This window comes from Empidonax traillii, unplaced genomic scaffold, assembly GCF_003031625.1.
Source record: "Empidonax traillii isolate 1590-97213 ecotype Southwest subspecies unplaced genomic scaffold, ASM303162v1 scaffold564:size436517, whole genome shotgun sequence".
Lineage (NCBI taxonomy): Eukaryota > Metazoa > Chordata > Aves > Passeriformes > Tyrannidae > Empidonax > Empidonax traillii.
The window spans coordinates 72813-86130 of record NW_020955757.1 but is presented as its reverse complement, the minus strand read 5'-3'; the positions used below and the strand labels follow the sequence as shown (position 1 = coordinate 86130).

At 37.8% G+C, this 13318-nt stretch overlaps 1 protein-coding gene across 2 annotated transcripts in view; it reads right to left on the bottom strand.

Annotated features, from left to right (window-relative positions):
- The window catches only part of EEA1 (early endosome antigen 1), a 67851-nt gene that overhangs the window by 643 nt on the left and 53890 nt on the right, over positions 1 to 13318 (bottom strand). For both annotated transcript variants that reach the window (XM_027897858.1, XM_027897859.1), the window contains 8 exons: positions 12964 to 13158; positions 11606 to 11788; positions 5882 to 6067; positions 5323 to 5454; positions 3276 to 3461; positions 2734 to 2972; positions 1221 to 1341; positions 781 to 879 (listed from right to left, as the gene is read on the bottom strand). In XM_027897858.1, the coding sequence (XP_027753659.1) occupies positions 781 to 879; positions 1221 to 1341; positions 2734 to 2972; positions 3276 to 3461; positions 5323 to 5454; positions 5882 to 6067; positions 11606 to 11788; positions 12964 to 13158 (1341 nt within the window). The remainder of the gene's footprint in view (positions 1 to 780; positions 880 to 1220; positions 1342 to 2733; positions 2973 to 3275; positions 3462 to 5322; positions 5455 to 5881; positions 6068 to 11605; positions 11789 to 12963; positions 13159 to 13318) is intronic.

Genomic DNA, 13318 nt, shown 5'->3' with positions numbered 1-13318 from the left:
TCATCCTCCTCTTGAACTGGTCCTCTTCAACAATAAATATGTTCTTACACGTAACTACTGGCTTTCACATTGAGAAGTATCCTTGAATCAAAGGATGTTGTTCAAAGACTACCCAAAGAACATCACCAAATTAATGCAGGACAGGGGAGTCACTTAAGACCAAGTCAGGAAGCTCTGCAAAATGAACCTCACGGGTATCCCTTGTCTACTTCATTGCCAAGTCACTTGTTGGAGGGATGGTAATCTCTGGATGAAGGGCAGACCCAGCCAGTTGAGGGATGCTAACATCTTAGCTGACCACAACTGTTTTTATAAAGAGAGTCCAACTACAGACCTAAAATGGATTCAGTTGTTTCTTCTCTTTCATGTCAAGTTAGCGTTTATATAGTCACAAAGCACCAGATGATGGTGATAGCTCGTATTTTCACACATACCTAATTTCAAACAATTTACACTCCTTTTAGACCCATAAATCTAGATCAGACTGGTTATAAATATGTTTTCTGTAAATACCCTTACAACAGTGTAATTTTGCTTTCTTGTTCAGGATATTGAAATATTTTAACACTGTTTATAAACTGACACTGTTAAAATGGAAAAAGAATCATGAATAAAGAAGCTCCACAGCCTTTATTTTTAATACATTAAGGTACTGCAAACAATAACTGTAGTCTGAGATGTCTCATCACAGCACTGTTTTCTGAAGTTTGCATCCCATATAAGAGTTTGAAAACAACAGAAATATAAAATTCCCACAGACACAAAGTAAAACACACCTACCCTTCTCACTGTCACCGAAAAGCCTTTTCCACAGGCCATACAATTCTGTACCTCATTGTCTTCTGCCCACTTCCTGTTGAGAGCTTGTGTGTGTTTGATCTATACAGAAGATGTAAAAAAGCAGCATTTTTTTTTAAGGCATGTCTAATTTCTACTAATACCCTCTATTTCCACAGCATGCACTACCCACTGCAGTGTAAAAGCACCAATTCGGTCATGATACTGAGAGCTTATATTCGTTCAGAAAGAAAACCAAATTTTCAGAACTATAAGCAGATTTAAGAACCCACAGACAGCAGTACGGCCCTCATACACTACAAACATAACATCTTAATTCACTCTAGAAATGTAACTCACCACCAATCTGACACAAATTTGAAATTCTCATAAGTTCCCAAACAGAGAATGAAAAGGTTTAATAGCTACAAATCAAATTATACCTGTAATGACTGGTTTTCTCGGCCAAGTTCCTGCATTGCAGCAGTTGTGTTGTCCAGCTTTTTCTTCATTTCTACGAGTTTGGCTTGAAGCTTTTCAATTTCTCCCTCACTTTTTATACACCTGCGGAAAAACAGGAAGTAGTCAGTGCAAAGCATATAAGGCTATTTACACTGCCTCCTTTGGGCAGGTTATCATGTCTGAGAATTCACTCCCATCAAATCCAGCCAAAAAAATCCTTGCTGTGAAAAGTTCTTGGATGCCTTGGCTAGAAAAATGTTCTGTTGTAACAATCAGTTTAAGATTATCTGGCATTGCTCCTAAGTATCTGCATCTCATTAATACCTGGAGTTATTCCAAAAACCAAAAAAGGGACAATGCTGAATGCAGTCCATCAACAGCAAGTCCCGATAAATATTCCTGTGCAACCGGACACTCTTACAAACCACCTGCTGCAGATCAGGTCAGACAACAGAGCAGAAAAGAAACTGCCTCCCATCAGCTGAAATTCAGTTAACTGTTGAAAGCCAAATGTCAAAGGGTATTTTTCTGCCAAGCTGTAAATGGCTACGAGATGAGTTCAGCACAGTACAGCAAAGGATTGCCAAAGAAAGAGGATCTCACTTGAATTGATCCCACCCTTTCCCAAGGTCTCTGCTCAAAAAACAAATCAGCAAGCTTGACAGTAGTGATAAAAGTTTTCCACCCTGACTTCATCAAACATGTCAGGAAATAAGGATGAAAAAAGTTTCCTGTCTCACAAGTGTTTCTTCTACCCTGGTAATCATTGCATTCAGGTAACTCCTACTACCTTTCATGCCTCCTGCTTCCTGAAGATTTAAATATACTGTAGAGACAAGAGCAGAACTGAAGAAAATAAGACGGTAGGTTTTCAGGAGGAAGAAAATGCCTTCTTTGTGAACCTTAGCGTATGTAATCCACATTCAGTCTCCTAACATTGAGTAGTGGGCACACCTAGAAGTTCCTATGCAATTCTATTACTGAAGGTATTAAGGAGTCTCCTCCAGGCTTCTGGATGACTAGTGCATCTATTCTAATTGACTCAAGGCATGGGAGCCTCAGAGTAACGGAGAAGGATACTCAGCTCAGGTAAGAGAAGTTCTCTCCGCCATGCATCGCAAGGTTCACACAACAGATCAGATGACAAGCTCCAACCTACATACCTAAAAACTAAGAGGAGCCCAATGGATTTAGAAGGCTCTTACAGATGGGCATAAATCTTTGAGCACAAGCACAGTGCTGTGGCTTTGGTGATAAGCAAGATCCCAATAACCTGCCTTGTTTTCTGCAGAACCCTTTGACAGGATGCCCACAAAGAGTGTTTGTTGCCAAGACCCCTTGCTGTGCTTTGGCACCCACAGCGCAGGCACTAAGAACAAACACGGGTTTAAATAAAGCATGCATAGAGAATCCTGAATCAAGTGAAACAAGTTTTCAGTGTGAGGCTATCCATTTCACAAACTACGCTGCCACATCATCATGACCACAGCTTACCTCTCCAGCAATGCTCTTCTCTCATCCTGATTATTCTGCACTGTTGCTTCCAAGACAGCAATGTCCCCACGTAAATCGTCCGTCTGTTTCTCCAGCTCGCTCACTCGCCTCTGACTGCTTTGCCACTCTTTCTTCATGGTAGCCAGGTTTTCATTCAGGGCTGTGACCTGCATGGTAAGCTTGGTCTCCTTTTCCTCATGTTTCCGTTTTTCTTCTTCTTTGTCTTTTTTCTCTGTGTGCTACAAAAGCAGCAGAAAAATTAAAAACAAGCTTTCAAGCATTCTTGCCCTATTCCCTACATTTAATTGAGGCAAAAAATCTTCTTGTAACAGAATCACTAGTTTTATTCAACAAACGCTACAAGGTTGTCATCTCACTGAGGTTTCCTACACCATTATAAATGCCTTAAAGATTTTTGATCTTGTCATTCAAAAATTAATGTAACGTGAAACGAAAGTCAACCCATTGCTTCATTTCTGTCCCTGGAAGAATCCAAAGGCATGCTCACAAAACAACAGTCTTATATTCTCTGACATACTAACCAGTTTGGCTTCCATTTCAGCACATTCTTTCTTTAGCTCCTCTTCTCTCTTTTTCAGCTGATCTTTAACAGTTTGTTGGTTTTTTTTCTCCTGTTCCAAAGTTGAATTCATACTATCTATTTTGCCCTGAAGTTCTAATTTCTGTTGAATCAATAGCTGGTTTGCATCCTTGAGGTTTGTCACTTCCTGTTAAGATACAGAGTTTAATGTTAAAGTAGGAACACTGAAAGTATAAATGGAATTAAATTCAAAACTACTGTAAAAGTTTCCTAGGAGACGACAGCAATAATTTTTAGTTTTATCATTGGAAGAAAGGATGATTTTATATAACAAAGTATCAGTGATTTTTATGATCAAAGATTTTAAACTTATACCTATATTAGGATCAACATTCTTTTTTAAAAATAATTTTAATGCATGTTTCTACTAAAGTATAGAGGAAGATCTGTTGAATTGTTTTCAACAGTTCTTTGAAAAGATGCATCCATTTTAATTTTCTAGGGACTGTTCTGTAATTTACTTCACGTTGTTCTCTGGTTGTAATAATGAGGTTAAAAATATCATAATGCTTATAAGCAATCATAATGCTTAAAAACAATCATAAACCAAATGCTGATGGAAGAAAGTTGCTTCTGTCAATCTTAAATGCATAAAAAATTACTCTCTGTTTCCAGCAAGCAGGATGACATGCTTGGTTTTAAATAATGTTTTTACTTGTTCCTCTGTAACTAAACACAAAAAATCCTGAAGCAGAATAGTTAGTTCAATTTATAGAAATTGTTTTCCTTAAAATTACATAGCCAAGCATGTAGGTAGTAACAGACTAACAAGGGTGGACAGTTTTCCATAAATCAAAATTCACAACACAAATTAAAACCAAATCAAAGCCAGAGAAAACATATCCCCAGAACAAGGGGATGCCCTACAGATACAGATAAATATACATCCATTCATTCCTTGGTAGGAGATGGGAAACAGAATATAAGTCTTTAGGAGATAATTACTGTTCACTCTGATTGCTTGTAGGGAGATTAAGAAATTATTACTAAGCTGTCATTGGTGTGCACACGTTTTATATACATCTTTATAAAATTTCTTCTTTAGAATAGAGATTTTAGGAATGACAAGACCTAGAATACTTTTCCCTAAGCACAGATCATTTGAGAGAAACAAAGTACAAACTATCTAAAAGTAAGAGACCATTTTCTAAACAACGGAGAACAAAAGAATATCTGAAACTCACAAGTTATTATGGTATTTTCTTTTTATTAGTGCATAGGGAATATACCTAGATTTATCATTCTGCAGCAACTTAAACTCTGTGTACTTAACAGATGCAAATATAACTACTAATACTATATTATGAAAAACACAAACTAGAGCCTTTTAGGAGTGTTTGTTTCTATAGAGACTAAAAAATGGAACATGCAGGCTGTGGCAAGAAACAATTTATTTTACTGAAGACTAAAAATTATTTAATTAAAGCCACCCAACTTCTACCCTTTCGAGAACTCATTTGATTGTTATGATTTTGGAAGAATTTGTCTTTTGTGAGGCTCCCGATATTATTTCTTCCCCAACGGTGACTTTTTAAGACATTTTATGAAACCACAGCACATTAGGGGAGTTTCAACTCTACCACACATCCTTGAGAAGTACCAGATGTGCCTAGAATATCTGGAAAACTTCACAGTCATGACTCTTTTGGACATTTTTTTTTTCATTTCAGAATAGCCAAGGAAGGGTATGTAGAGTTGATTTATAGTGGAACTGAAGAAAAGCCAGGACATAAAACCCATCCTGAAGCTAAGACAAGTTATGTGCTCCACCTGGCCCACTGGGCACCGGTGCTCAAGGGTTATCACTAATCAAGACATCATTGCTGAGGAACCTCAATGAAATCTCTGCTTTGGTTCCCTTACCTGAAATACTGATATTTACAGCAACCATCTTTGCAAAGCCATTCCAGATAACATCTACTGAATAGGCACATATTTCTCATCAGATAACCAAACACATGAAGAAGACTCAGTTTGTTTCAATGTACCTTCTGAAATTCTTGCTTGCAGGCTCTAAGCTCTTCACCCAGCTTGGCAATTTCTTTCTCAAGTCTACTCCTTATTTCCTGGAGCTCTGTTGTTTTACATTTTTCATTAGCCAAGTCTTTTTCTTTCAAAGTCTTGAAGACAAACAAAAAAGGGTAGAAAAGTTACTTCTTCCAAGTTCACAAAATAAAAACAAACAAACAATCAAAAAATATCCAGGGCCCAAAACCTAGTTGGGGGCTCTTTTATTATAGGGAAACAACTCCCAAAAATCTATCCACAGTTTGTAGTACAACTAGCAGCATATTTGCAGGTTTAGATTTAGAACTAATAATATTTTCCCACCTGTCTGACCGCTTAGAACAAATTAGCAGCCTATTTTGAATAAATTTCACTACTGTCTCTTAAAAGTCTTTCCACCAGAGGTCGAGTAAAACCATCAGTGTTATTCAGTACAACAGTGTTATGCTCTCAAATCAAAGACGTAATAGAAAATAGTAAAGGGTGTCTGCATGGAATGGATGTGTCTGTGTGAAGATTTCAAAAGACAGAGGCATTTACCCTGTCATTCTGAAGATCCTGCAACATTTTGGTCTTCTCACCCAGCTGCTGCTCCTTCTTTGATGCATCCTGCTCCAGTGCAGACTTTGCTTTCTTCAGTTCCTGAATCTGCTGATTACTGCTAGCAATTCGATTTCTGCTGGAAACTAATTCTTCTTGAGCTAGAGCAAGTTTTTCTTCTGTGGACTAATTACAAAGAGAGTTCTGCAAATTATCTGTCAGTGTAAGAGCTTCAGATACTGAACAGCCACTTAAACATTTTCCAGGTGGAAAAAATGTTATCTAGAGTGCAAGATTTAGCTTCAAATGTTGACAAAGCACGATTACAGAAACTTCTAGTTTACAAGATTACCCTCAGTAAAAAGAAATTATCCCAGCATCATTTCCAGGAGCAATGCCTTACTGAACCTAGCCGTTCCACAGAGAAAAGGTGAAAACATGCAGAAGGGCAGAGAACAAAAGGGGACTGATAAAAAGAGAGTGAACTCGAATTTGCTCATACAGATTTTATTTATTATCTAGGAAAATCAGCTGTTCTATAACCCTAGACAGTTGTTAACTTAAGAAGCAGTGAAGCTACAGAGTGAAAATTTCAAAAGTAATTCACTGGTTTTTTTTACCAATGACTTCATAAAGTGTTAGGACAACAGTAAAATTTTTGAAAAACCTGAAATGAAATGTAAAAATACTAATGTCAGGAAAAAAGGCTTCACAGTTTCAGCTGTACCAGCATTTTAAGCATGAAATTTAAACTTCCATTCAAAATCTACAGATTATATCTTCATTTGCCTTCAGATCTCTCCATTACTTAGAAAAAGTCTGAAATAGGTCACAAAATCCCAAGAAACAACCTAAAACTTGCACCCAAAGCCAAAGCCCATTCTATTTCTTCTCAGCAAAGTCAAGTTTTGAGGTTCTTCTTGAGTTAGTATTGCGGAGCTTATTTTTTTAAACCTTCTATCTTAGGTAAGGACTAGCTCCAATTAGTAGAGTTTTCCTTCCTATAGAACCAATGAAAGAAAAATCCAACAAACAAACTCATCCTCCACTCCTCAAAATATTGATATTTTGTGGAAATTTTTGACACTAAGATACAGAATATGAGCTGAGGAGATTTATTATTAGTAATAAATTTATTGTTTTCAGTGCAGCAGTAAGGATTTAAATTCTTTCAAGACAAACACAGTTCTTTTCAGAGCTCTTATTTAAATCTTGTTGTCTTATTTAACCTTTTGTTGAAGGTTAGTGATTTTAATAGGAACTATAAGCATAACTCAGAATTCATTCAATTATGCATATGCTTTAGCCACTCCTATGTTGATTTAAAAACTAATTGATTTCTGATGTCTCATGACCCTCCCTTGTAATATCTAAAGTATTTTGCCTGTACAGTCAGACTTAGCTTGAAACAGCAATGATGGAACACTGCTGATTCAACATCGCTTTCAACAACCCCCATGGCTCTTAAAAAGCTCACACTGGCTTTTAAAATTAATTTGCAGACAAATTAATTTCTTTCTGAGCTATTACAGTTTACTACCTAATATTTTGCAAGGTGTTGACTCAGAATTTTTTGTAAGCAAAACAGGAGGTGCATTTGCAGTTTCAAGATTTCACCAGGATAGGTCTTTCATAAAGCAAAATTACCCCTCTTTCCTCCACTGTGGGCAGTGGAATACCACATTTTCCTAACATTGAGAAACGATAGGAAGTCTAGCATCATCATATAACATCTTCACAGGAAAACCCATCAGTCTCTGCAGTTTTAGAAAGAAACATAATAAAGACATAGCTTTTATTCAAATTTGTTTCCAGCAGAAGAAATGTGGTTACATCCAATTTGCTAGCACCAGATGATGAAATCTGATGAAGTGGATAGTGACACTCAAATTAAAAGCCTCACATAGGGAGTATTTTTCTTTCAACCCATTCCTGCAAAGTGTCTACACTGTACAGGTTATCTCATTATGTCTATACCTAGGCTGAGACAAGGAATAGACACAGAACAAAAGAGACCAATTAGTACTTGTTTTTGTAAATAAATAAAAATGCTAGGTTGATTGGCACAGAATTGAAATAAATAAAAATATAAGGAAATATCACAGTCTGATTCACTATAACTTGGGCTGTGACAGTGCAAATCATAGTGGCAACATCAGAATTGATTCTAGTGGGGTGGAAGGACCCAGAGTCCACCTATATGAAGTGCACAAATAAGTATTTGAGTTGGCGTGCTCCCTGATCCCAGTTCACAAGGACAGACATTAAATTATTCACAGATGCTAACCCGATCTCTCTTCACTTCCTAAGAAAAAGAGTTTGGCTGTATGCAACTTAGGCTCCTGACTTACAGACCCGAGGTTTGGCAGCATGAATTTTGTTCCAGAAGATTCACTAAATATACGCTGACAGCAATGCCAATACTGGAGACAAAGACACATTCTTTTGAGAACACAGAAGAAATCAGGTCTGACTACAAAAAGCACAAAAGCCAAGACTCAAGGATACTTGGCAAAGCTCAGGAGATCAGATTCACAGAAAGTATCCTTGTACTGACTCAAAATCAAGGCAAAAATAACAGTTACCACATTTTGATTAACATTTCTATATAAAAAATGCATTTTTCATTAAAAAATATTTAATGTGTCTATATACACATATATATTTTCATAAATATGTCTATATAAAAATTCATTTAGTGATACACTTTTTTAGTTATACCTGTCCTTTTTTATTGAAAGCTCCACCTTTTACTAGCACTCAAATCCCACCCAATTTCTTTTTCCAGTCACAAAGACAAAAAATGTTTGTGTAGTTACTGTTAGAGAAAGTACATTTTTAAACCAAAGTAAATCTACAGCAAATAGTATCCATAAAATATACATACATAATATGTATACCTACATTCCCACTTCTGATTTTGTTACAACACTTCCCCTGTTCCCTCTGAAGGACTGAAAGCTTCAAAGTTTGCATCTGGCTACAGCTACGTAGCTCAGATGTTCTGTTATGGAGACAGAAGCTCGGGCTCCGCCGCGCTGATGGCACTCCAGAGAGCAGCTGCCCACTCTGCATCTCTCTCTCATGCAAAGCTGTATCTCCAACTGCAAAACTTCCCCGAAGCATTTGCTCCCTTTGCAATCTCGCTTCCGTCTCCCAGCCGGTGGAGACGAGTCACCGATCCCAGCAGTGATATTCCCAACAGAAACCAGCAGATGGTGCTCTGTGTACAGCTCAACTCCTGCCATGCCCTCCCAGGAACCAGACCACCCTACCCCTGTCACACACATGCTTTACAACTTTTCATAATCCATACCCACGCCTGCAACCTTGGCCTCTCCAACAGCATGGTGCTACACCGCGTGAGTATATTTAAATTTTCCTTTTCAGTATTTTTAACTAAACAAAACATAGCATTGCTAGGATCTCACGATACGGCCTGGATGTGTCTGTTGTGGACGATGGTGGGCTTTGGACTGTGCTGACCCAACTCAGCTGTGCAGGGAGTTTGTAGCTCTGCTAAAAATCCTGCACTGAAAGACACCCAAGTTGACTCCACTTAGCGACTAGTTTTAAAAACTTCTGCTACTGCCTACTGAGATTAAAACCAACCTAAGCCCAGTCCACCCATCAGCTTCGATTCCAAACTTTAATCAAAATACCCAGCTGTGGCTCCAATGAGCTACTTTTACGAAGTAACTTGACAAAGACAAAACATCATGCAGACAACTCAGTTTGAATAGTACTGTGAAACTCTGCCATAAAGTTCTTCTGACTTATGTCAGCAATGAAGACTAACACTGTCACACTAGGGCTGCCTGAATGTGCTTTTTCCTTTGTGGTCTTCTAAGACAAGTTATCACTGCTTCTTTAGCTTAATATTGCAGTGAGGCAGCACAGCCATGACTAAAGATCAAATTCCCACCTTTTCCTTCTACATTTTCCAGGAAAAAAAGTGCTGGCAGTCAGACATCACAAATCCTCATTAACATATGGCTTTTGAAACACTTTTAAAATCAAGCAAACAGCCTCCAAGTTAGCACAGCACTTCAGTAATTAGGACCCAAATCTCTAGGCTCCACAGAGACTTATATAATAAATCAAGTTACCTGACTGCTCATCTTAAAAATCTTGTTTCCCCATTGCCATCACCTTATTTTACCTTTTCGCAAAGATATTATCTCTCTTTCTTGCTACCATCCCCATCAGGTTTAAAAGCATGTGGGATTCTTACTGTCCTATTTTATACTTGCCAGAATTAGAGGTTATGAAGCTGCTATAATAATACTTATTCAGAGCTATTTCTGCACCACTGTTTTGCAATAATTTAATGAAAACTATACCCCCCCCCAAAAAAAAACCCCGGCAAAAACCCCCTAGTTACTGAGTACATCCAATGCTTCTACAGGTCACTGCATTACTAAATGTTGCTTTAAATGCATTGCAGGAAATAAACTCACAGACATACATGTGCTATAGTAACAAAGCAAAAGGAAGACTATGTTTAAACCACCATTGCTTGTTAATCATGCCGAAGTTCTTCACAATTTAACACTGCAATTGAACCATGCTGTTCTGAAAATAAAGCTTCTATAACCTGCAGGGAAATGTGGCAGGTAACCTAATACTACAGTAAGATTATCAGACTTACTACAGTAAGCCTAATAAAATTGCAATGGCCTATATGTAAAGGAGCTATTTATCTTTTTCTTAAAATAACCCAAGCCTGGAGTTCAGCTAGGGCTCCACAGCTTACATGGGGAAAACAGCCACAAGACCTTAAAGGGTTTCAGTCGTGGGTCTGAAAGGTTCACCTCTGAGGGAAAGGGAACAATAAAATCAAAGCAGGCAACAATGAAATCTAAGCAGTCACCACAAGCTCCCTTTATACATAACAAAGCAAACAGAAGCTGACATCTAAAGCAGATCAGATGATCTGACCTTCCAAAGCATCTATTTCTCTCCATAAACTTCAGAAGAGCCTAGAACAACAGTGTTGTTCATGGACAAAGCTGCAGTGGGATTCATCTGAAGTGAAAAGTGCCAAAGCTACGAATCTTGCCAGCAGACAGCCAGTCTCTGCAGCACAGTACGTCCTGGGACTAACTGGAGCATTGGCTTAATACTAACATGAAGGAGAGGGCCAGAAAAAATAGTCTAAAAACACCTTTGCTGACTGGCTCAACTCTCAACAATACCTCTTGGAAGGCACTGCACACTAACAAAATGAGGTAACTTCAGTTTAGGAATAGCAAAACTTCAAGGACTAAGTTCAGACACTTGCATTCCAGGCAGGTCTCTAAACTACTGTTTGTATTAGTTTGACATTTCTCAACATCTATAATCAGCCAGGACTATTCTAGTTAAATCATCTAGAAGATAGCAGTTATTCACATGATGGCAGACCTTGCTCTAATTAGCTACACTGTTTAAATGAGTTGAAAGCAACAATATATAACAAGAACAAGCAATATGAAAAAATAATTCTTAAAGGTATATAAAACTAAATCACCTTGCACAAATGGAAGGATATTTCAGGTAAACTAGCTTTCAATTAGTTTCAGGATATTCTCTATCCCAGGGGAAGGGAACGAACAGCACTAAAATCTATATATAGCAGAAGAGATTTTTTTCATCTATTCAATTCCTGCATTGTTTCTTGGTCTTCAAAATTGATACAAACATCTACTAAGTCACATATCACATTAAAATGACTGCAAGTACCTTAAGGTCTTGTCTGGTAGCCAGCAGCTCAGACTCTTTCCCATAAAGATCCAACTGCAGCTTCTCCATGTTTTCTTTATGTTTATCATGGGCCTTCTGTAAGTCTGCTAGCTTGCCTTTCTCTGCTTTAAGCTCCTGTGCTGACAAAATAGACTGCTGTTGCAGTTTATTCTCCAGTTCTGCCTGAAACATAAGCATAGGAAGTTTTAGTTAAAGTTACAGACAGTAAAGTCAGCTTAAACATTTCAATAAATTGCATTTCTACTGCAAGATGAGAATTTTTTTCCTCTTATGAAACAGCACTTTGGTAATCTGATATTTGTGATTCTGCAGTAATATCTCCTAACTAATTTAACAACAAAATTTAATTTGTGACAAAAGCTTAAGTGAAACACATTAAGACCTAACATTAAAAATTGGAATAATGTTCCAAGTGTGTTGGTTTTGGTTGAGGTAGAGTTAATTTTCTTCATAGCAGTTAGTATGACGCTGTGTTTTGGATTTGTGCTGCTGTTGATAACACAGCCTTTCCTGCTTCTCAGCAAAGAGTCTGGAGGTGCACAAGGAATTGGGAGGGGACACAGCAGGACAGATGATCCCACTGACCAAAGGGATACTCCATACCATATGGAGTCAGCATAGGAAGATGGCAAAAGAAGAAGGAAGGGGAGGGAGTTTGGAGTGATGACATTTATCTTCCCGAGTCACCAAGCAGCTCTGTGGCGCTTAGGTGATGGCTGGTGTCAAACCACAACACCAAGACCTAATATTTCCACAGGTTGTCTAAAGCACAAATATGACCGTAGCATAGGGCAGCCAAAGCTGGAGCCACATTTAACAGTGTGTGGCATACAGCACAATGTTCCCTAATGTGGTAAGACATTTGAACTCTTTCCACCGTGGTTCATGAGTTTCATACTGTCAGCAAGATAAATTCTTCTGGTATAATAAGAGAAGACTTGGTTTAAACTGCCATGGACGTTTTAAAACACTGCAGAGTTTGTCTAAAATACTCTCACAAAATTCTAATGTTTTACAAGAAAATGACAGTTCTCACCTCATAGCCTGCTCCCAGAGCAAAAAACCCACATTCAATCTAACTAATTTTATCAATTTATTAAAATTCAGTTCCTATGGAATTCATATTTCAGCACCGCTTCTTTTTATTACTGCTGTTGATGTTGCTGTTTCTATCTCCAACAGCACCTGAAGACCTCATTTCCACATTCTGACCTTATCATTTCCAACAAGACTACCGCAAACACAGTTTATCACAAAGATATTGACATACAAACTTCAGTATTTATCAGAGGAATTTACAATCACTTTCTCATAGCAATAAGAGAGGATGGTCTTACCTTTTCTAAAAGGGCAGTTTTTAATTCAGCTTGCAATGTCTCACTATGTTTTTTCTTCTGCTCAAAAGATTCCTTTAACTCTCTCAGCTTTCCCTGAAGATGTTGCTCACTTTTTTCTTTGTCCTTCAGAAGACCCTGGATTTCCAGTAGTTGTGCTCGTGCTGAATCAAGGTCTATTGACAACTGCTTAGAAATCTAGAGTCAAAAAATATTAAATAACTGTATATAATTCTAATTTACATCACTATTTGTACATGCCGTACATTGAACCAGACCATCCCACAGTGCCATGGCTGCTTAAGAGATACACAGTTGAACACTGGCAAGAAGGCTTTAAGAACTACCATAACACATT